Source organism: Oryza sativa, chromosome 3 (assembly GCF_034140825.1).
Source record: "Oryza sativa Japonica Group chromosome 3, ASM3414082v1".
Classification (NCBI taxonomy): domain Eukaryota; kingdom Viridiplantae; phylum Streptophyta; class Magnoliopsida; order Poales; family Poaceae; genus Oryza; species Oryza sativa.
Window position 1 is genome coordinate 32,183,754 of NC_089037.1, and position 23,091 is coordinate 32,206,844.

A 23,091-nucleotide genomic window follows, 5' to 3' on the forward strand; every position below is an offset into this window, starting at 1 on the left:
TCTCCTGATTTAGAGAGAAAAAACTCGAGTTTTAATAACTTTTTTTTAGACAAATAGTTTTAAAGAAATGATGAGTGTACTACTGCTAGAAGAAGCGTACGTAGAAACGATGTCACTCAGAGTAGAAGAAGACAACATGACGTACTGAAAATTAATTTTTTTAAAAAAAATGTGTAAACAGAGCGGTGTGGCTGCGTGGCTGCGTGACGAAGGAGCAGCCACGAGATAGCGGCAAACGGAGGAGGGCCCCCCAACCACTTCCAGGCTGGAGCCCACCCACCGCGTGGCACTGAGCGGTGCGCCCCCACCGTCAGCGGAGCGGGGCCCACGTGCCAGTGGCTCACGCGCGCACGGTGGATTGGTGGTGCAGCGCCGCGGTGAGGGTGGGTGGGGCCCACCCACCGTGCCCCCGGTGGGTCGTCGAGAGCGTGCACGAGACGGGTCAAGACGGTGCCAACTCATCGTCGCCGTCCGCCGTCGCCGTGGACCATGTGGCATGCCCAGCGCGGCGGCGGCGGCGGGGACGGGGACGTCGGCGTGAAGCAGTAGCAGCGGTGGCGCCTACGTGCAGCCGTTCGTAGGAGACTGACTCGTGTTCGTTGACTCCATGATGGCACGTATTGGTACGTGCCTTTCTTTTGGTATGCAAACCAGCAAATGCATCCGTAAAAAAAAAAAGCAAATGCAAGCAGATTTTAGTATGAAACTGGATTTCAAGTAGAAAATTAAAACCTGCGGGAGTATTTGTAAAATTTGCAGATATGACTTGGAAGCGGTAGCTAGAGGGAGTGGTGGCGAAAGGATTAGTTCCACGTCTTTTGAAGTTTGCAGTAACAGGAAAAGCTAGTCTTCTTATATTTTTTTTGGTTGTACGTTTATCTTTGTATCTTAGTTATAAGATAGTATTAAGTATATACATTCGTGTAACTTTTAACTGTGCATATTCAATTATCATGAATATAAGGATTGGATTTATATCCATTACTAAAAAGAAGACTTGTATATGCCAAGTTCGATCGATGGTGAGAAGATGAAAAACACAGCAGCATCTTCTTCCCACAAGACGATGAAAATGAGAAAAGGAAAATTCATGGCTACGAATTTACAGGCCGTGGTAGCAATTATTCACAGTTTGGTGGTCATGTTACAATACCTAGTTGCCTACATTTCAAACAGCACGGGAACGACTTGATCAGGTTGCTTAGAGAATTTCTGTCACAATGGCACATGGTATATATTCACCGATGATCAGTCACCACCAAAGATCTGGTAATGTCCCACGGAAAAGGATTTGTAGCCCACGAGTGCTTTTATAGGAAACTATATATGAATTGGCCCATTGAAGTATTAGGCACTTGCTTTATATCCCCTTTTTGTTTTCAAGATTTTTTCACGAATTAAGTTAGAATATTTATTTTCTTTTCAAAGCAAAAGAATATCAAACACTTTAGATATAACACGTGTACATGGCCATAGACGTCATTCGATTTCTAGGTAATATAGGACAACTGCAACGTTGTATATTGACGGCAAACCGAGGCAATTATCTAGGGTTGTCGGGTCTTGTGCCCACCAATGATCTTGAATGATGCGCTTGCAATTGTTTTACGTGGGCTGCCAGCTCACTACAAACGACAATATCTTTGCACTTACATTTATTGTTTTCCCTCTCTTGTAGATGGCTCTCTTGTTTTCTCTATATTTAGGTCATCTTTCTCTTGTCGTTATTATTGGAAAGTTATTTTTGTCTTTAACACAAAATGTAAAGATCATATCTATTATCAGTTTTGATGACAGGGAGGAGCATAGGTAGTTATAGAACTCAAGCGCCAATAGAGACAAGGCAGGAATGATCGAATATCAGGGCTTACGTCACGAACTAAAGAGTAACAAGAGTCATCAGGGCAACAAATGTAGCCCTCAACTTGGCGGAAAAATATGTTATCAACAACAGATGAATAAATGAGGTGTTGGATATCAGGGCTTACGTCACGAACTAAAGAGTAACAAGAGTCATCAAGGCAACAAATGTAGCCCTCGGTTTGGCGGGAAAATATATTATCAACAACAGATGAATAAATGAGGTGTTGGATATAGATCCAGCAACTAAAAAGTTTTTGAGAGAAACTTGTGGAAGTCACAAACTTTTTTTCGATGCAATTATGCAAGAACCTTTTTCACAATTTTCCTGAGTATGTATGTAGCAGCTCCGAAAGGATATTTCAGAGGAATGTCAACCTCCGTAGCAATTTCAGAGTACTGTACAAGAAAGCCTGTTTGTCCAATCTTTACATGAAGGAGTTTGTTCCTTTATTCAAGTGCTATATACGTTCATGTCCATTTAAAAGTGTTAATTGATGATGAAAATGAGTTTATGGTAATTATTTGAGGGTACAAATGAGTTAATTAGATATTATAAAGTTGATAAGTTTTTTTTTTTCAAAAATCTAAGAAATATTGATGAAGTTTTTTTTTTAAAAAAAACCACACCTTTTATGGTGGCCATAATCAGAACAAGACACCTTATGGTGGCCACAATCAGAACAAGCTCAACAGTGTCCTTTCAAATGATCGTGGCATATGCAGAAAAGTCTCCCAGGATCAGGATGTATATGGAATTATGGATGTGATGTGTGCAAAGAAAATTTGCTGTTTCAGCTGACTAAGCGCTCACTTCTTGCACTAAACAATTCCAAATGGAACTTTCAGAAACAATTCCAAATGGAATTTTCAGAATTGTTGGTGACGCACCGCTGGACAGAAAACAGGAGCAGAATTACGGAGCCGGCAATGGCCCATTCTGCCATTTCATGCACAAAATCGCTCTCCTTAGATTTTGTCAACCAAAACACAATCCATCCCTGTCGTATCAAGAAATGAATGCAATATTCGGGCTTGTTTGCAAAGCATGAATTCATCCCTGTCGTATCAAGAAATGAATGCAATATTCGGGCTTGTTTGCAACGCATGAATTCGTACAAGGAATTTTGCATAAAAAATGGCTCCAGAGATGTCCTACCCACCATCACAGCAACCATGCACAGGAACTGCTACCATGAAATTTCACAATAGCACTATATCAACCATGGCACTCCATTCAGCATCATCAGAGAGAGATTCAGAGCAACCATGCTTCACAGGACAACTGATCATAACAAGACATAACCCTCCCACCTAGCATGAACTAAAAATTTACAGCAGAGATAGCGAAAAAGGAGGAAATGGCAGCACAGCAACATGCAACCCGTTAGGGTCTCAGCACTCCCAAATTCTTCACCAGAATGGAATACAATCATTGTCATCAAAGGGTTCGTTTTCTGCTTGCCACCACCACCACTACCACTAGAAAGAAAAGTGCAAGAAACAAGACCCCTGAACAGTAAGGGGGGAGGAGAGGGGGTGTCTTGTCTCCTCATCGCACGCCCTAAACTCTAACTAAAGTTCAGAACCATGATTGAGCAAGCGAGGATCAGTATCCACATCGCCGTTCCGACCTCCGGGAGGAGGCTGGCGCCACTGTTGTCGTTGAAGCTTGAAGGACCTAGCCCCATTCCAGGAGGGCCGTCCACGCCAGTGCTGCCCCCGGTGCCGCTTGTCGGTGTGCCCGTCCCAGCAGCGCTGCAAAATGGATGCGAAAACAGTTAGCAGTGTGACAAGAGTCCATTGAGCTGACTTTCTTTGAAACTTCACTGTCAGAAGAGGTGATCACTAGCATATCAATGCGATTAGATATCGGTACTTCAACTAGACTCTTAAAAAATAGCAGTTTTATATATGATATATCATGGAATCACTTCCTTCAGGCTTTACCATGTTGTACTTTCCAGTGATCATATTCAAAATGTGGTGCTTGCTGAGTGGATGCTCACTCTTAATTTATTGCCAGCATTGATAGAAGTCTGAAAAGAATGGAGTACATTCTTGCACATGCAGACGTATTTACAAAGTCTAGTAGTACCATGGTGGGGTTAGGAGCACAAGAGAAAAGGCGACCATATCATATCAGCCCAGAGACTTCAGACTAACCAAAAGATTGGAATCCATTCTAAAGAATCCACACATGTAATGACCCAGCAAATCTCTAGGCTCCTCTAAACACTAATTCTAGTTTGAAAAGGAGGTGTTATCTATAGAGTAATGCTGAGAATCTGCATACAAACAAAAGTGACAAGAAAGGGGCTCCATCATCTAAGCTCGGAGATGGAACCTCAAGGGTATAGGATTCCCCTAAAAAGACTCTGAAGACACAGTTGTTCATCGATGCAGCCAAATGTGGGAAAAGGAACGGAACCCCACGCGCAAAATGACCTTTATTCCGAGATTTCCAACCAAAGAACAACACCACCACCGCCCGGCCACTGAATGCTCCCACATGGCAGAAGGCACCAAAATGTGTTATCACTAGTAGGAGGAGTACTTGCAATGAGCCAGAGTTGCCTTACGTTGTATTCAAGAACGAGGGCCAAAAGAGCAGATCGATTATTAGGTTGGTGGCTAGAGACTCACCGAAAGATGTTGCATTTACTACTCAATCTTGCATTTACTACTCAATCTTTATGTTGATTCAGTCAGTTCAGAGAACCAATCTTTATCTTGATTCAGTCAGTTCGGAGAACGGCTGGAAATCTTTGTTGGTTTCTCCTATGGTTTATTAGTGAATGAAAGGCAATGCATCCAAGTGACATGTAATGATTCAACTATGTAAGGGGACTTAACACTTGAGTAGAACTGAAACAGCGACTAGGCCATGCACCAAGAAAAGAAAAGAAAAATGGAACTTTGCAAAAACATCAATGCAGCGAAAGGATGGATTACCTAGCAGAGGCAGGGTACATGCAGCCGTTGGAGCCTGCATCCAAAAAACAAAACACACAAGAAACAAGAACTATTAGGTAAAAAAAAACAAATCTGAACCAAGAAATAATATATCATCAAACTCGTTTTTCTGAACTTTTTTCTGCATGTAGAGCGAGAGAGGGAGGGAAAGAAAGGAGCTTTTTACTTGGGTCGGTGGTGACGAGGGTGGCGGTGCCAGAGAAGACGCAGGCCTGGGAGTTCTGGTTGTTGCGCTGGTAGAAGCTGTTGACGGCGTAGGAACAGTGGGCCTTGACGGTGTCCGGGCTGAAGCAGGCGCCGCTCTGCTGGATGGGCTTGCAGTCGGCGCCGTCGCCGCACGCGTAGTCCAGCGTCTTCTGCAGCGTGCTGTCCGGCATGTCCTGCCTGCAAATGCACCACGCCCCCTCTTCACCCCAAGACTCGTCAGCCCAAGAATCGCCAAGAAAAATCAAAGGCTACGCGAAGATTAGAAGGCAAAGAACGCCTAGTACATACCTGACCGGCCGGCGAGGGTGGCGGCCATGAGAGCCATCAGGAGGAGACGAGGCGCGGTCGCCGCCATGGATGATGATGCGAGCAAGGAGGCTGCGCCTGTGGCTTCTCTCTCTCTCTCTCGCTTCACCTGCTGTGTTGTGTTCTTCCCCCTCTCCTCTTGCTGGAAGAGTGGGGGTTTAAATGCAGTAGGCTGGCTGGCAGTGAGCCAGTGACTCGGTTTCTCTCTCCTCTCTCTCTCTCTCTCTCTCTCGCGTGGCTGTTTTGCACGATGGATGGAGGCGGCGAGGAGGATTTTTCACAGCAGATTTCACGAGAGAAACGCAAGCAAAAGCAGCAGGCAGAGCGAGCTGGGCCGTTTTGTGAAGTGGCGTGTCCCGTAGTAGAGGCGCCGTGCAATGCATGCCTGGCTGGACGGTCCAGGATGGCAGTGGCTAGCGGTGTGCGTGGCTTTTCACAAACGGTCAAAAAACCCGCGTGACCAACGCCACCACCAGTACTAGTACGCACGCCATGGCCGTGTGATGTTTTGCTGCAATGCTCGCTTGCTGCTACTGCGCCAGCGCCACCCTCCCCTACCAAACGACAGACACACGCAGAGCCGTAGAACAGCACAGGGGGAGGGGAGGGGAGGTGCCAGGGGTTCTGCGCCTCTGCTGGTTGCTTCTTCTTGGGCGTGGCGTTGTGGGGGGTTGGGGTTGGGGGCCCAATGAGCCGAGCCAACCGCTGGACTATGCCTATGATGATCGGATGAGAGAGGTTTGCTCTCATCTCAATGATCATCAAAAGGCACGCGACATTGCGAACTGCTAATCTTAATTTACAGAAGATCATTACAGATCTACAATGGATCAAACTGTACATGACTAGTAGTACTTTTGAAGTTGTAGTATACTTCTATCTGAATTCTGATAAGAGGAAAAATGGTTGGGTGGTGAGTGGATGGAGGACTGTGTCCAGGGACGCAAGGGGTTGCTGTTTTCGGCCCGTTGAGGCGCTGTCGCAGTCAGAACTCCCTTTTTTTGTCTAGGCTCACTTGAACTCTAGCTCCGTCGCAGCACAAACCGCGGAGGGAGAACGTAACGTGTACTGTATATGGGTGTAAACTGTAAAAGTTGGCACAACCGCACAAGCTCTCGTCGCGTAGGAGTAAATGATCCTAGGCAGCAACAGCAACACCAGTACACCACGCCGTCATGAGCACAGGCACCACTATGCAGCTATGGCCCGTGCCCATGCCGAATCCAATCCAACGTACTAGGAGTAGCCGAGTACTCCAGGCTCAAGAGTAATGGAAGTGGCAGGAGGGACGGTGACACAAGCTAGGAGGGGCTCTTGACCGGACGAACGGTCATGGCCTCGCGTCTCAAATCTCTGTACTTAGATTTGCTCTGCTCGGGGGTCCAGGGGAGAGCGACAGATTGCAAAGGTCCAATCTTAACTAGCAGATGAGTTGTGCTATTAAGAGACGCATTGTGCTTATTTGTGCTAAACAAAGACACGATGTAGTAGTAGTAATAGATTACTACTCTAAAATGAACCAAATTCTAGCTCTCAATCTGCACATAAACTATAGCTAAATTTAAAGCCAGAATTTTACGGAAGGATTACAAACACTAGTAGATTGGAGTACTTGCTATTCTGAACAAGAAACACTGAACAGGAATCCCACATTTCAACTAACATGGTGATATGGCCGACGTCAGTCAAACTTCAAAAGTTCCTACTGCTACTGTTTCACAATACTTGTCATCATCAGTTAAACTTTGACAATCTATTTCTTTCATATTCTTCCATTCGGAGAAAATAAAAATTGTTTAACTATATGTCACACATACACTACAACGAAATATTCATAAATTTGGTGGAGTGACCAAAGTTTGACCTGTTATAGTGTTAGTGTCTGCTAAAATGTTGTGACAAGTACAGTAAGAAACAGGATTCACACCATGACAAATTTTGGTGTATACACACGTCAACCCAAAATACGGAACACCAAACTTTCAACAGCATATCGAGGTGATTAGTATGGAATTTTTACGAGGCTACAGAAACGTAAATTCATTCATCAGGGTGATAGTTTCGTAGTTGTTAAAAACACCCTTCCTCATCCATTGTCTAAGTTGGGCTGCTAACCACCTGTCATAAAAGATACCTACTACAGATTAAGCATATCGATATCAATTTACATATTTCATTTGATTATAACGGTTGTTTACATACAATTTTCCCATCTAAGATTAAGTTCCAGAAATGAAAGCTACGACTGCAAATTCACATGAAAGTGGTCATACGGCGTGGTATCTGCAGATCAATCCCAGTCAGCATCAAAGAACCCAGCGTCTTTCATCTCTGAGTAGTAGACGTTCTCTAGGAGCATATCTTCCTCCTACACTCAGACATGAACCAGCAATTTTTGATGAAGAAAAGCTATATAAGAACAAGAGGGTACGTAGAATATCCCAATGTACAAGATCAAGAAAGCAGCGTAGTAATAAGTTGATAGAACAGAAGATACCCTAGTACCTGGAAAAAGTCTGCTAGGAAAGTCACATAGAGAAGTGGAAGGTAAAGAGAATGATAACATACACTGGTGAGATTGTACAACCTGTAACAAGAAATATTTGCTCAAATAATGCTCTCAAATGTTGAATTAGCATCACACTGAAATACTACAAAAGGGCTAGTGTTTACCATAAACCAAATCCAGCTCCAGTTGCAACAAGGAAACATCCAAACAGTGATATGCCATTCAGTAGTAACATCGCACAGACATAGTTATAATATGCTGGTTTTGCTGCAACAAAATAATAAAAAATGCTGATTATGGAACAGCAAACACACAACCTAAACAAACATAACTGTGCTGTAAATTGTAACCAATTACCAGGTAACCTGTCTCTCCACCTTGAGTGATACATGAACACAATCAGGCCATAGACACCAGTAAGCACCAATTTGTGTAGAAACCATAGGCCCCACTTCCCACCAGTTCCTTGGTCAACATCAATGAACAAAGAGACACCAAACCCAAAAACATATATAGTCTGTAGAAGGAGCAAATGTGAGTTCAAAGCTAACATAGTATTCCCTAGGCTCTACCTACAGTATGATAACTAAAACACATAGCAACAATGGAAGGCTTAAAAGGTTCAGTCACAGGGCCTTGTTTTCTTTTGAGCAGTCAAATACTTCTTCTACAGTATGATGAGACGAGTGCAGGCAAATATCAATAGAAAATGTGCACGAGTTGCAAACTTGCAATACTCCCTCTATCCCAAAATATAACAATGTTTAGCCTTTAGAATTTGTCACAAAATATAACAAATACTCCAACAACATTCTCTTCGCAACCAATCACAACCCTCCACCATTCAATTTCCCCACTCTACCTCCACTTCTCATCCAATCACAACCTTCCCCCATTTAATTCTACCTACATGTCCAACTCTAAAAATCCTTATATTCTGGGATGGAGGTAGTACAAAATTATGGAACAACGGAAATAGCATACAGTCACCATTCCAATAAACGGATATGATGAGCCTGATACATTAACAAATTCACATTTCTAGCATATTGTTGTTCAGAAAGCAACATAACATAGCATTGCAATTTTGTTTGGGTTATTAATAAAGTTGGGTGAGTTGCACAAGCTAAGTAAAGAAACACAATGCCATCACTAAAACAACAAAGACATGTAAGCGGTTACTTCTACTCTGCCTGAACAATGGAGCAATGGCATACCTTGAGCAATACATCAGCAGCAACTACAGCTCCAGAGATAACAAACGTACGTGCCAAAGATTCAAAACCACTGGTTTCGTTTCCTTGAAGCAGAAATGCTATGAGACTAACTTCCAAGAATAACATCCCTGATTTGGTAAACAGAGACAGCACATTCCATGAGAACGCCCTATCAGGCATACATTGCCACGCCTGCCAACAAAGAAATAAAAAGGCTGTTATACAAGAATAAGAGAAATAACAATATGTAGTGTAGCATATGATAGAATTAAAATAGGTCAAAACTTGCTTGGTTCCATCACCAGTTCACAAATCACAACCCAACCTCCACCCGCTTAATTGCCAAGTTTTATCAAGAAAAAAACTAAATGCAAGTTCACCAAAACAGCTTGTCCAATGAAACACACCTATCCACCTAACTTCCACCCTCACTTATTCTACTTCACAACAAAACATTAACTAAACATACAAAAGTTGCACTGTTCATCAACCCACGCGTGCTACTCCCCAATCAAATACTAATATGTCCGCACATTGCTGTTCATCAGAACCAGGAACACAATTCACAGGGTAGACCCAGCGGAAAAAAAATCACATCACAAGGTTAATAATAAGCATTTCAGAACCTGCAACCTTCTCACTGATTATTCTGCCCCAATAGGTTATTCCACTAGTGTCACATCAAAATCATTTACCCTACCTTACAGGAACAACCCTACCCATCGCTCATCGTTACTAGAACAACACGCATCATGTCACAGCCATCAAATCGATACTTCTAATCAAGCAACCAAGCAGAGGCAGTTCCACGACCCACCAAATCCAATTAGAAGACGAGGAACGAGGAAGGCGAGCAAAGCGAACCTGCAGGAAGCACCAGAGGAGGTTGAGGACGGCGACGGCCCAGAGGAGCGCGTAGTAGGCGACGACGACGACGTGGGAGCGGCCGTAGCTGAGGCGGCGGAAGCTCCGGCGCGCCTGCCACGCCAGGAACCCGACGAACGCCAACGACGGGAGCATCACCGCCAGGCTGTACACCGTCCCGTGGCACCCCGACACCCACCACATCGGGCCCCCCGACGACGGCGTCGCGCCCGAGGGGGAGGAGGAGAAGGAGGAGTTCGACTCCGGCGCCCCCACCGCCAGCTCCATGACCCCCTCCGCCAGCCACCTCCGCATCGGCGCACCCCGCGCGAGCGAGAGCTAGGGTTTCGCGGGGGTTGGGGGATCGCGCGGAGGAGGTTGCCGAAGCGGCCTCGCGTTCGTTGGGTCGGTGGGGTTGGGTCAAAAGGGCGGAGGAGTGGAGGACGATGCGATGCGATCGAACGGAAGAGGGGAAGACGATGTGCGGTGTGGTCTATGGGCTGTGGGCTGCCGGGTGGGCCCGGGGATGACGTGTACGGGCCGACACGAGCTGGTGGCTCTCTCATCCGTTTTGTTTTCTCGTTAGGATTTTTTTCTTTTTGCAGATGCAGCACCAACTACTAGTGGCTCATGGTTAATGCCTTAATGGCTTCATGCTTGTGGGAAGTGACAAGGAAATCCATTTGAAAATGACCGAATTGTATACTTCCTTCGTCCCAAAATGTTACAAACTGGAACGGAGGTTGTGAAGTATAGACACATGGTTGTACTAATCATGATGCTTGTCAACAAAATTGATTACTTTTGGATTACTAATGACATGACCGTGCCTTACAACATCTTCCAAGTTGACTTGATTATACATGAATTGTTGTTATACGTAGTAAGCTTGATGGTTTGAGTTTTTGTGAGGGTTTTGAAGTTTTAGTTCACCGGAGAGAATCATGGATATGTGGAAAAGATAAAATGGTGTATCCAACGTTATGGACTAAAATGTACAGTACTTGCAAATAGGGATGAAAACGGAGCGAATACGGACGGATAATACTCCTACCATATTCGTTTTCATATTTTTTACCAGATATGAAAATGAATATGGATAGCTCGAATACGAAAACAAATACAGATTATCTCGAATACGAATAAGAATCGAATATGATCGGACACGAATATGAAAACAAATTTTTCTCGGAACACGAAAACCAACTCAACTTATAATAGAAACAAATATCAACATATATAATTAGCTCATTTTATATAAAATGAAGTATAATTTATAAATATTTTTTAAAAGTTAAATAATATTAATATTATGGACTAGTGTTAAGAGATAAACTACTATTAAAATATATAAAGGTATATTGAAGGTTATAGAGTTAGAGAGAAATGGGGTATGTCTCATGGCTTCTGCGGATATTCGAATTATTGTCCGTATCCGACAGAAACCACGACACCATATACATATTCGTATCCGGGATAAAATATCCATATTCATATCAGTATCCGAATTATCCGATCCGAAAGGTATCCGTATCCGTTTTTATCCGGAACGGACGGAAACTATCCGCTCCGTTTTCATCCCTACTTGCAAACATAGGTTTTCTTTATGGAAATCACACGCTAAAACAAAGATGTATATGCACGCGTGACGCCACCTTTTCTCTCCCCCACGCACCAATCGCTTTCAAATGAAAGTTTAAGCAACTTTCAACCACTTGTAGCTTTGTGAACCGGGACAAGTTTTAACTACAAGCGAACACAGTTTCAACTCAAAGCGAACAGCGAAGCTTCAATTTAACAAATTCTATAGCAACCAGCTTGTTTCAGATAGTCGGTGACAAGAATTCACTGTCACCTCATCAGAATTTAGAAAGCGGTAAGTATTTCTGGCAGTGAAGTATCTTGATGGTAGAACTTTCACGGGCACATGCACCATCCATTAGATTGGCTGTCTGCTACCTCTATCAGTAATTCTGTATATACAAAACACTTTTAGTATCTCCCAGCATTAAGCTCTAACGTCAGGATCTAACGATGTCGATGTTTCGACATAGAACCAAGTAATGTGAGTTTTCTTTCCACCAAAATATGATACGGTAATTGTAAGCAATAGATCACATATGAACTCAACAGCAGCAGCAGCTGGCCCTGCCAAACAGCAGAGGAAAGAGCAATTACTTGAGATTTGCAGTGGAGGCCAGAGAACTGTTTAGGTGGCAGAGGCGCTTACTGTTTCTCACTCGTCATCACTGTCAAAAACAACCGTCTTTCTACGATTAAGAGGCTGTTTCCTTGGTGGAGATTCGTCGTCAGAGTTGAACCCTTTGCGCTCCTTTACATGCTCTTGTTCCTGTAATAGAAATAGGTTGAATGGTGACAACAAACAATCAAAGGCACAAAAGAAGTGAACGCACAGGACCAGAAGTTCCAAGCAAAATGTGAAATATTTGCAGGAGAGTGCCTTATTCGAAAGGTCCATACAGCAGATATTTGGTAGACATAATGAACAACGGTTGATCAACATCAGCCAACAGCCTTTAAAATGAACTATGATGACTAGTAGAATGTTACTACTAGCATCATAAGGCAGTTTGTTAGTCATTGTGTGACACAATCAATCAATTGAAAGTGCAGGTGCCATTGTGGAGTTACAAATGATGAATGCAAATAGCTGGTTCAATCAAAGTTTTTATCGTCTAGTAAGGCGGGTCATGTAGATATAATTGCTGATATTATTAAGGATATCAAACTTGGCAGCCAATGATAGTCCATAACTAGCAATTCCTTGAGTTATGCAAGAAAAATTCTTGTGCAATCCATCTGCACTTTCTTTCCAGGTTATCATGAAGTTCTTTTACAGCCAACCAAGAGTTTGAAGTCAACATTATCTCACCTCATTATTTTCATCTGACATGGAAGTATCACCTATGACTTCTTCTGGGTCTTCTTCCTCTTCATCCATGTCATCTTCCCTTCCATTTGTTGGTGAATTATCTATATCCTCGACATCTGTTTCATACTCTGATTCCTCACTTTCACTCTTGGAATACTCATTCACCTGATGCTTGGGTACACTGGGAGAAGGAACAGCTTTCCCTACATTTGCCTGAAATCATGAACAAAAAAATATGGATAAATAGCAACAGGTTCATCAAAATAAGATGACTCTGTCACTGACCTTCTTTGCATTAGTTACGTGTCTCTTAGAAAGTGCTTCAGCCTCCAAGCTATCCTCAAAATGTGCATGGCCTGGGCCTCGGCGCTGATTATAACCAACACCAGGTGCCTCATCCTACAACCATCACAGAATTATGAATGCTTTTCCACCAAAATTTGCAGTTCCACACAACTTTATAGTGAATTGGAAGGCTGAGACTAGTTTTATGAAGGGTAATGTGGTGGTGTCTTTAAATTAGTTAAGAAAAACCCTAATACCATGTTTCAACCCATCTACAGACGCACACCCAACACTGACTACCTAGCTGTTTGCTGATTCCCATGCAGTTAGTTGACGAAATGGCCGTGGCTGTGGGAGGGCACAAAGGCAACCTCTGCAATTGGAAGCAATAGTTTTGTTGCAGCCGTTGATCGAATATGCTCATGGCCATGTAGTGAATATGAAATTTATATCTCAAACAGAAATTTGGCATGTCTATCTCGTTAAATGCAAGAGAGTTACTCAAACCTGGATGGCCAAATAAGTATACTTCAATATTGGTCACAGTGGAGAAAGAAAGAAGTATATCGGTCTACGTAGACAACATCATCTCTCACACGAGGGCCTGAGGTCAAGACCATTGACAGAAAAGCACGAGGGATTAGACATAATGGGCATAAATTTTAGGTTTTAGGCCATAACTGGTGGGTATCGGATCCTACGTTACTAATTTTCCCCAAGTAATAACTAAATAACCAATTGTATTAACTTTACAGATTTGTGCAAAATTATGGTGGAACAGGGTGGGAGCACCCTAATTGCAGCGTTACCTCTTAAATGAGCAAACTCAATACTAAGGCAAGAAACCAAACCTCCTCTAATGCATCTTCCAGAAAACCTGGGGTAAGCTTCCGCCTTTTCCTAAGAGGCTGACTGTATTTGCGCTTCACCTGTTCTCTTTTTCGTTGAAGACTTGAACTAGCTCGAATATTTTCTCCTTCAGCCTGTGTAAATCATATATCAGTATAAAGGACAAGTCATTCCATCAAAAAAAAAATTCAAGTCAAAAGATACAATTTAAACATAATGATAAAAGCAATATCACGATGGTTTGCATGTGTTTTCCTGTTCGGCTGCTTGTAACGCTGCTGTGCTGCAACAGCCGGAAGAAACAACACATTGAGCTTGTTGGCTGCACCACAGTGAAAATAATGGCAGCCGAACAGAGCCAATGAATGAAACAGTGATAAAATCCCAACATGGTATATAATATTTAGGCCACAAAAATGGGCCATGAATTATAGTTGTGTAGCCTAAAGAAACCTACCTGTACAGAACTTTTCTTTTGAATATCAGGTTGGAGCAACATTTTCAGAGCAAATCAAATAATTAGAATAACTGGTGATTATTGCTACAAATCATGTACCTGATGTTTATGGAATTCCTAAAGATTACAGCCAACTATTGAAAACAACTAATGGACAACAGATATCAGCTTAGTACCAGTTAAGAAGGTAAACTTACAGGAACATAAATCAGATACATGATATTGAGGTACTGTATATATATAAGAGAACTTTTTATTACCTTTTCTCTTTCTTCCTTCACTTTCTCGGGATCATTTTCATCAATCCATGTTTGCATCTTGATTGTTTTCTTGTTTTGAGAATCAACAAGAGCAGTTAATAAGCGATGGGATCGTGAGGACAGTGAAGAAGGCATAAACCTCATCTTCTGTAGAAGCCTTCCTTGTGATTGCATAAGCCCCTGAGAAAAAGTCAGTTGTGAGTTTATGAACATGGTGATGATCAATGGATAAAAGAGGCAGGGGAAGAGATTGTATAATTGCCTTTCCATTCCTCAGAAACAGGTTGGAATTATCATGATTTGAGTCATTTACAGATATATCAAGAACTTCATTGCCAATCAGCAGTTGTATGCTTCCATCTTTCCACTTTACAAAACGTGCATTGCTTTCACGCTGCAAGAAACAACGCTTAAAGATTTAATAGTAATTTGGAAGAATAGCAGTCATGAAGTACAGCTTAAACAGAGCACCAATGACATGCAAGACCCTTGATATCTAATCCTCATGTACAAACTTGAATGATATAACACAAACATGCTAAGCAAAGTCACAAAACTGTTTTCTCTATCAGATATATATTCCATAGTAAAAACGAAGAAAATGTCATAGTGAAAAGGTGCAGAAAACAGTGAGTGCAATACACTGACAATGTGACAAGGTTCCTAAGGAAGAAGAAACTACAAAACATGGCACAACAAATATGGCATGAAATTTTGACTCACAGATTCGGTGCCATCAGCGTTCTTAACGATTTTCCAGCGGACAATATTATCCTCCAAGCGTATCTTTTTCCTGCTCCCAGATTCATCTGTCAAAGCATCCTCCTCCACATATGTTTCAGGATCAAAAGGTTTTGGATTAACCCCCATAATATTTGAAACCTTGATCACATTCATCTAAAAAAGAAACCCAATCAGAAAGAAAATTCTATTTGTACAAGCCTACAAGGTGCTGAAAAAAAAATCACGAGCTTATAAAACAGGTATTATTGCAAACTATGAAAACCTTTGGACAGAGAACTATGAGATGATATCGGTTAGACATTATTGTTTCAACAGCGAGAAGCACACTGTCAAAATTTTGATCTTTGATCAAATAGTTCCTCCATTTTCAAATAATTGACACTCTTGACAAAAACAACCATACCAAGGAAATTGTACTTTTAATCTGTAGTTACAAGAATAGCTCTTCAGTAGTATCTGGCGCATGAATAACAAGGTGGAAAAGAAAGGGCCATGCATAGAAGTATTTGGGGAAATTCGTCTTGGGAAGCATGAAGTGCCAAGTATTTGAAATCAAGAAGACTGATTAAAAGTGCCAATTATTCAAAAATGAAGGGACTATCTTCATAAATATGCATAGATTGGCCACAAATATGGTAGATTAATGTAGTTAGAAATGTTAAGTTGGTAGCAAAATGCACAGTAATAATAAAAGATATAGTTCACTGCTACATGCGTCCTATATTACAGAACTCACTCTGTCAGGTTGACCAGGTGGCAGCATACGTGGAACCACCAAATTCAGCGGAGGACCAAGTGGCTTATCTTTCAGTTCATGTTCAATATTTTCATCCGGTTCATAATGCTTATCTTCATCAACCATGTCCTCTGGAAGTAATTCCTCATAGGGGCCTTCATCATTCATAAGTGATTCCTGTGAATGCACAGGATTGATTGGCTATGTTAAGTGATCCCCAAGGGCTAAAAACACATATGGAAACAGTGGAATAAATTTTCCAGGTGATAAAAGATAAGTAAGAACATAGATATACCGCCTAGCCATCAAAAAGAATAATCATGTAGAAAAAGAAGTACCAGACCAGCTCAAACAACTTGTACTTACCAGAAAGGAAATCAAATGAGTTTGTAATTTTCCTTCCTTCTTCTAGTGTACAATGTACAAAGTAGAAACAAAAAAGAAACGCTTCTTTTATTAAAAAAATGATGATTTAGGATGGCTTCTATCGAACTTTTAGAACTTATATGCTACAATATCTCATTGAATTTTATTTTGGACTACAGGATTGAATCAATTGATACCTCTGGGCTTTTCATGAAAAATGCTTTCATGATCTTGTAATTTACTGACTTTATGCTACAATACAAACTAGTGGACAAATTTGTGTTTTTTCAATACTGTGCGGATGTTCAAAAGGTGATTAGTTTGTCACTGGATGGTGTAACACCTTTATGTCATCTTTAAATTGTATGCCATGGCACATAAAACCAGTGATTCGGAAATCATGTATTGCCGACACCCCAATATCATCTAAATACACATAAAAGTACACAAAAACTGACATGGATAGAACAAAAAGTTATGCACAGAATTTATAAGTTGAGTTAAGAAATGAGTTCATTTGTTGTCTCACATGGGCATGTTTATTGTCATCTCGAGAACCATATGGAGCAAGCCCATCCTCATCGTTATCATCAAAAGCATCATGGAGAACTTCATGGTCTTCTTCGTTCTCTGTTGACCTGCCATAGGATTACATGTAAAGTTTTGCTGCCTTGCTAGCAGTGAAGGTTGGAAAGGGAGAATAGTTAAGACACTGGATAAAATAGGTGAATTTTGTTGTCAGCAGAAGATGATTATCACCAGGGTAGACAACTCGAAAATGACAGATGTTAAGCTTGCATATTATAATCTATAATAGAGAAAGCATAATAGTTGACATCAGACCCTCAGATTAAGAGGCAGCAAAGAGCAAACCTTGTTTCGCTGGTTATTGTTCTCTTGACATGACCTCCCTCTGCAGTATTCACGCCTTTCATGTGAACTTGTGTACTCTGATTGCCAAGTTCCACATCATGAGAGTCACCCTCAATTTCCTGGGCCATGCCACTTGACCCTTGGCTTTCACCTTGCCCTTCCTCCTATACAAATAATCAGCGGTTTGTATTACAATACTACATTGGGAGGTAAATACCAAGTTAACAAAATAAATGCAGCACATGACAATTAGGAATAAGGAATCAGTCAGTAACAAAACATGGCAAGCAATCAGAATGAGTCGCAGTGCAGCACCATTATCAACAAATGCACAGCAATTCAACTCAGGGAGTATGTTTGCAAAGTCCTCCATCAGGCAAACTGGGACACACTGCCGGAACGGCAGAAACCGAGCTTAGAATCCCCTGCAAATGGCATATGCTCCAAATTCCAACGCTCCAACTCTGCTTAGAGTTTCATAATATAAGCTTCCAGGATAATTAAGCATCCATTTTATGATTCAAAAATCAATCGAAAAAGAAAAACGACACATATATCGAACCATTTACAACTCCTCCATGATTTTTCTGTGGGGAATGAGGCAACCACTAGAGCCTCCAGAACCCATTGGTGGTCTCGTACTAAAAAAATAAAATAAAATATCACTACTTGTAAGATGCATCAACTATTTCAGTAGTGTAAATTTGTACCCAGTAGCGCGACAATTGTACCGCCGCAAACCCAGGGAACAAAACCCCGAACCACAAGCACATTTCCAGAAATTTATAGAACGCCTCGGAGGGAGCTAAAACCCTAAACCCCAAGTCGAAGCAGTAAACAAGCCGAGATCACACGGGACGGGAGGGAGGTCATGTTACCCATTGGTCGCCGCCGTGGCCGTTGTCCTCCAACCCGTACTCCTCGACCACCTCCGCCGCAGGGGACGCGAGGCGGCGGTCCTGCAGCTGGCCCCCATCCCCGCCGCCGCCGCCGCTACCGCGATCACCGCCACTCGTCGCATCGTCGCCGTCGTGCGCCAGGTACTCCTCCGGGTCCTCCTCCTCCTCCTCCTCCACCACCACCTCCTCGCCGGACTCGTCGCCGAAGATCTTCTGCATAATCTGGTTCCGCTCCTCCTCCACGTCCCCCTTCCCCGTGCCCCACCCGTCCGCCATGACCCCCTCCTCTCCCTCGCGTTGCGTGTGTTCGTGGGGAGGCGGAAGCCGCCGCGCTCGCCGGGGTTTTGCACGCTGGCACCGGCGGCGACGGCGACGGCGACGGCGAGGTGGGTACTGGCATTTAAGTGCGAACCCGCAGGAGGGTTACGTGGCAGACGGCAGCGTCCCGTAGCGGTAGGAGGTGGGGCCCACATTGCGGTTCAGGCAATCAGGCGAGCCTCAATGACCAGCCTGAATGGCCAACGGCTGTGATCATCAGGTTTGCCACGATCTGACGGCTCCAGTTTTATTCCTCCCCTCTTTTTTTTTTTTTTTGCCAAGGCGGATTTTAAAGGAGGCGACTAGGCGTCGGGCGCCCCATGGAGGAGTGGAAAAATCGGACGCTGACGTCAGAATTAAATTCGATTACACCATTAAATTCGTTGCAATTAAATTTTTAAAACAAGACCACACATGGATATGTTCCGACAAAAAAATTTAGCTTATTATTGAATTATTTTTAAATGTTGCACGATGTTCCACCAAATATATCGGAATTGTTTCACTAAGTAGATCGAAAATATTTCAATCGTTTAAATTGGGCGTTGTTTTACCTTATATAAAAGCAATATTTCAGCAAATAACGAAAGAATGTTTCAGTTCACTGCAACATTTGATCCATACATAGTGAAACATTATAAGTACACTAGGTGAAACATTTTTAGTGGAACAAAAAATGAAACGAATTCCCTTAATAGAGAGTTTCCAAAATATGTGTGATTTGTTGTAAAAGAATGTTTCAATTCACTGCAACATTATATCTACATCGTGAAACATTGTGAGTACACTAAGTGAAACATTTTTTGTGAAAAAAATGAAACGAATTTCCTTAATATAGGATTTCCAAAATATGTGGGTGATTTGTTTCAATTCACTACAACATTAGATCTATACATAGTGAAACACTGTGAGTACACTAGGTGAAATATTTTTAGTGGAGACACGTGGCAGGTGAGGGAAGGACACATGGTGGGGCCCGAGGGAGCACATGCGCGTGGGGGGAGCGCTCGATTTTTCCCTCTCCCCCGGGCGACCGAGCGCTAGGATAATCGGATTTTAAAATCTCGAGAAGTTGAGGATGGTTGTTCATTTCGGTCTGAAACTTGAGTTCGAATTCTTCAGCTGATGACAAAAAGGCTTGGTCACCGATGGAGCCAGTTCTTAAAGAGCAAATTTAATAATATAACCAATTACTAGTTTTAAATACCTATAAATATCTAATAATATAAGTAGCATATTCATACAATAATTACCTATAAATATATATATCACACTATTAATACCTAGTCCTACCTCTCATACACACATAGCGTTTTGAAGTCCGTGCTGTAGCCCGATATAAATTTGTAGCACACTTTTCTTCTTTGTCCTCTTTATCTCCTCCACATGTGTTAATAGTTGGCTTATAATATGTTATTGTACTTGTTCTAAGCTGATTTGTTTGAATTCTTTGGCTGATGGCAAGGTTTGGGCCAGCGGTGGATATGGCTCTTAAGCCGATTTTTCGAGTATGTCCCTATGTTTTTGAGTTTTATATGGTCTGTTTAGGAGAGCTTAAGATTCTGAGAGGCAACTGGTTAATAACCAACTTTTGAAAATCTAGGAAAGTTGGGTTTCCTGTTGGGTTTCCCGATTTCTGGCTGATAGTTCATTTTCTGAATTCTATAACTACAGCTTCTTAGAATTTGGACCAAAAACTAGATTGTTTGGGGAAGCTTCTAGTTCATTTTCTAGAGAAGCTTCTAGTTCGCTTCTAGTTCATTTTCTAGGGAAGCTTCTGATTCCCGGTTTCTGGCTTTTAGTTCGCTTCTAGTTCATTTTCTGGATTCTTCCGACTTTTAGTTCGCTTCTAATTCATTTTCTGAATTCTACAACTATAGCTTCTTAGAATCTGCACAAAAAAACTAAATTGTTTGGGGAAGCTTCTGATTCTGAGAGAAGATGCAACAGTTAAAAACTCCCCCAAGTAGGCCCATAGTATTATCCTTAACGATGGATTTTCTCTTATTTGCTTTATATTTCATAGAAACATAAGGAGCCTTTTTAAATAGGAATTTAGCCATCAAATAACCCAATTCTCTTATTTGCTCTCCCCCAAACAGGCCCATAGTACTATCCTTAACGATGGATTTTCTCTTATTTGCTTTATATTTCATAGAAACATAATGAGCCTTTTTAAATAGGAACTTAGCCATCAAATAACCCAAACATAAGGAGCCTTTTTAAATAGAAACTTAGCCCTCAAATAACCTAATCTAAAATTCGCTCCTGACGGAGCGTGGGGCTCCTTACCGGGAGACCGCGTGGGCCCCCCTTTGCCGGTTCGGCCGGGGGCGCTAAGTGAGGTTCTAAGCCCTTGATCTGTGGAATGGTTCGCGAGAGATTAAATGCGCAAGACACGGGCGATGTAGACAGGTTCGGGCCGCTGAGAAGCGTAATACCCTACTCCTGTGTTCTGGTGGATCTGTGTATGAAGGAGTTACAAAGAGCTGGAGAGCAAGAGCGTTCGAACTCTAGAGACCCTCTCCCTCCTCTTTTTTTCCCTTTTTTTTTCTCTTGGTAGGCATGGTCCTCCTTTTATATCTCAAGGGGATATCACATACACCATTTCTACCTACCCTTCTTTTGGGTGGGGACCCATCCTACTTTGACCAAAACTTGGCTTGTACCTTCATCTGATACCGGGATAACCCTGTCCTCCCTCATTAATGGGCGAAGATTTGCAATGGCTGCTGTCCGAATGACCCTCCGATGGGATGGGTCATACCAACCTCCACTCCGCCGGAAGCAGGTGCAACGTGGAAGCACGGTTGTTTGCTGATGACGCGACCGGCGTCAGACCAGTCACAGACCGGTCATTCTTGTCCACCACGTGTCAGTTTAGCATGCTACACGTCTGCCCTTCTTCATACAATGACTTCCTTGCAATGGTTGCGATGAAGCCTGGAATGTATCTGGCCGGGGCTGACGTGCCAACTCCAGGAGTTCCCACGCCGGCTCCGGCTAGGGACGAGTGCCTGGAGGCTCTCATCATTCCGACGGGACGGGGCGAGGCGTGTGTCAGGCCGCCTGTTGCCCCTTAACCCGCGATCTGACCGGTCTGTGACCAGTCACACACTGCGACCGATCACGGACCGGATAAGCATGTGCTACGCTGCATTAAATGCGGCGTGAGACGCTCGTCCAACCCGCAATAAACGCGGTTAGGTGAGCGCCGCTGTGCTCATCTAACCCACACACGTGGCGCCAAACCCTCAGGGGGTCGGGGCGCCCCAGCCCTCGGGGACGAAACGGGAGCGGCCCGACCCCTCGGGGAGATAGAGGGAGGGGCGGCCTCATCACCCTCGGGCCCGACCCCCCCCGAGGGGGTCAGGCCACGTGGGTGACCGCGGCTGCCCCAAACCTCTAGTCAAGATATCCCCGGTCCCATGTCACCGACAGTAGCCCCCGGCGTTATGCCAGGGCGATCGCCCTCCTCGAGGAAAACGCTCGGGCGTGACGCCACTCCTCAGGCCTGGTGACAGGTGGGGCCGGTCTCTACAGGCGGACAGGAATCCAGTGGTCGCAAATCGCGCGTATCGGCAAAGGAAAAACCGACCGACAATAATGAGCGGCTTTCTTCAAGACCGCTACATTACTTGAGTAGCGCGCGAATTGGGACGAGCCGGTTCGTTTCGCCTGGAGATATGATGATGGTGCATCGGTCGGCGAGCGTAGTTAACGCGTGCACGATATATCCCATCTCGACTGCCACGGCCGCACATCCGCCTCGTGCGCCGTAAACGGGCGAGCGGGATTAATGGAGGAGTGGGCGCGAGAAACGAGGGGGCGAGATAGTGGGCGCGGGAAGCGAGGAGCCGGGCATAGCGTTTGGCAAGGGTATAAAGACGCCGAGGAAGAGATTCGTTTCCTTCCTCTCGCCATTGTTCCCCTTGCCTTCGCCGCTTGCGCTCTAACTTCTCGTTTCCTGTGCCCTACCCTCGCCGCACTCACTCGCTCTCAAACCCCTCCTCCGCCGGCGTTATGGCACGGGGCTCCGCACCGCTCGACGGTAGCGTGCTGCCGCCTTCTCGTATCGTGAGCGAGAGGCAGGCCGGGCTGCTGCGCCGATTCATGCCGGAATCTGCCACCGGCCGGGAGGTGGTTGCGCTGGGTGAGGGACGCCCGGCGCCACACTACCCGGGGCGGTCCGTATTCTTCCTTCCCTTCGCAATGGCAGGGCTGGTTCCGCCATTCTCTTCTTTCTTCATGGATGTTCTGGAGTTTTATGATCTCCAGATGGCGCACCTCACCCCCAACGCAGTAATGACATTGGCCATCTTCGCGCACCTGTGCGAGATGTTCATCGGGGTGCGCCCATCTCTCCGGTTGTTCCGGTGGTTCTTCACCGTACAGCCGGTGTCGCCACCGTCGGTAGTTGGTGGCTGCTACTTCCAGCCGCGGGGGCCGGTGCTGAACCGCTACATTCCCTG

The 23,091-nt window shown here is 43.8% G+C and overlaps 3 protein-coding genes across 3 annotated transcripts; all 3 read right to left on the minus strand.

Annotated features, from left to right (window-relative positions):
* Window positions 1-3,117: 3,117 nt before the first annotated feature.
* On the minus strand, window positions 3,118-5,483 carry LOC4334157 (PLASMODESMATA CALLOSE-BINDING PROTEIN 2). The gene is made up of 4 exons (XM_015773529.3): window positions 5,332-5,483; window positions 5,003-5,242; window positions 4,816-4,849; window positions 3,118-3,618 (listed from the first exon to the last, which is right to left on the minus strand). Exons 1-4 carry the CDS (start codon window positions 5,396-5,398, stop codon window positions 3,432-3,434), a joined length of 528 nt encoding a protein of 175 aa, XP_015629015.1. The 5' UTR covers window positions 5,399-5,483; the 3' UTR covers window positions 3,118-3,431.
* Window positions 5,484-7,374: 1,891 nt separating this feature from the next.
* Window positions 7,375-10,384, minus strand: LOC4334158 (protein CANDIDATE G-PROTEIN COUPLED RECEPTOR 2). Its single transcript, XM_015772482.3, has 6 exons — window positions 9,940-10,384; window positions 9,076-9,267; window positions 8,216-8,375; window positions 8,023-8,125; window positions 7,855-7,936; window positions 7,375-7,717 (listed from the first exon to the last, which is right to left on the minus strand). The coding sequence occupies exons 1-6, from the start codon at window positions 10,252-10,254 to the stop codon at window positions 7,640-7,642; spliced, it is 930 nt and encodes a 309-aa protein (XP_015627968.1). The 5' UTR covers window positions 10,255-10,384; the 3' UTR covers window positions 7,375-7,639.
* A 1,302-nt stretch (window positions 10,385-11,686) lies between these two features.
* On the minus strand, window positions 11,687-18,738 carry LOC107276186 (protein LEO1 homolog). The gene is made up of 12 exons (XM_015774161.3): window positions 18,281-18,738; window positions 17,403-17,566; window positions 17,059-17,167; window positions 16,164-16,340; window positions 15,407-15,580; window positions 14,946-15,077; window positions 14,684-14,863; window positions 13,969-14,100; window positions 13,118-13,231; window positions 12,833-13,045; window positions 12,170-12,289; window positions 11,687-12,087 (listed from the first exon to the last, which is right to left on the minus strand). Exons 1-11 carry the CDS (start codon window positions 18,575-18,577, stop codon window positions 12,176-12,178), a joined length of 1,806 nt encoding a protein of 601 aa, XP_015629647.1. The 5' UTR covers window positions 18,578-18,738; the 3' UTR covers window positions 11,687-12,087; window positions 12,170-12,175.
* Between the last annotated feature and the right edge of the window lie 4,353 nt (window positions 18,739-23,091).

Coding starts and splice junctions, on each gene's coding strand:
- LOC4334158 (XM_015772482.3), bottom strand. CDS start 10,254: ATGCGGAGGTGGCTGGCGGAGGGGGTCATGGAGCTGGCGGTGGGGGCG. Junction 9,268..9,939: donor TCCTCTGGTGCTTCCTGCAG/GTTCGCTTTGCT, acceptor CTTTGTTGGCAG/GCGTGGCAATGTATGCCTGA. Junction 8,376..9,075: donor CTGCTGATGTATTGCTCAAG/GTATGCCATTGC, acceptor CTCCTTCTACAG/ACTATATATGTTTTTGGGTT.
- LOC107276186 (XM_015774161.3), bottom strand. CDS start 18,577: ATGGCGGACGGGTGGGGCACGGGGAAGGGGGACGTGGAGGAGGAGCGG. Junction 14,101..14,683: donor TGAAGGAAGAAAGAGAAAAG/GTAATAAAAAGT, acceptor TGATTTACACAG/GCTGAAGGAGAAAATATTCG. Junction 12,290..12,832: donor TGTCAGATGAAAATAATGAG/GTGAGATAATGT, acceptor TTTCTATTACAG/GAACAAGAGCATGTAAAGGA.
- LOC4334157 (XM_015773529.3), bottom strand. CDS start 5,398: ATGGCGGCGACCGCGCCTCGTCTCCTCCTGATGGCTCTCATGGCCGCC. Junction 5,243..5,331: donor CACCCTCGCCGGCCGGTCAG/GTATGTACTAGG, acceptor CTTGGGGTGAAG/AGGGGGCGTGGTGCATTTGC. Junction 3,619..4,815: donor ATGTACCCTGCCTCTGCTAG/GTAATCCATCCT, acceptor TCCATTTTGCAG/CGCTGCTGGGACGGGCACAC.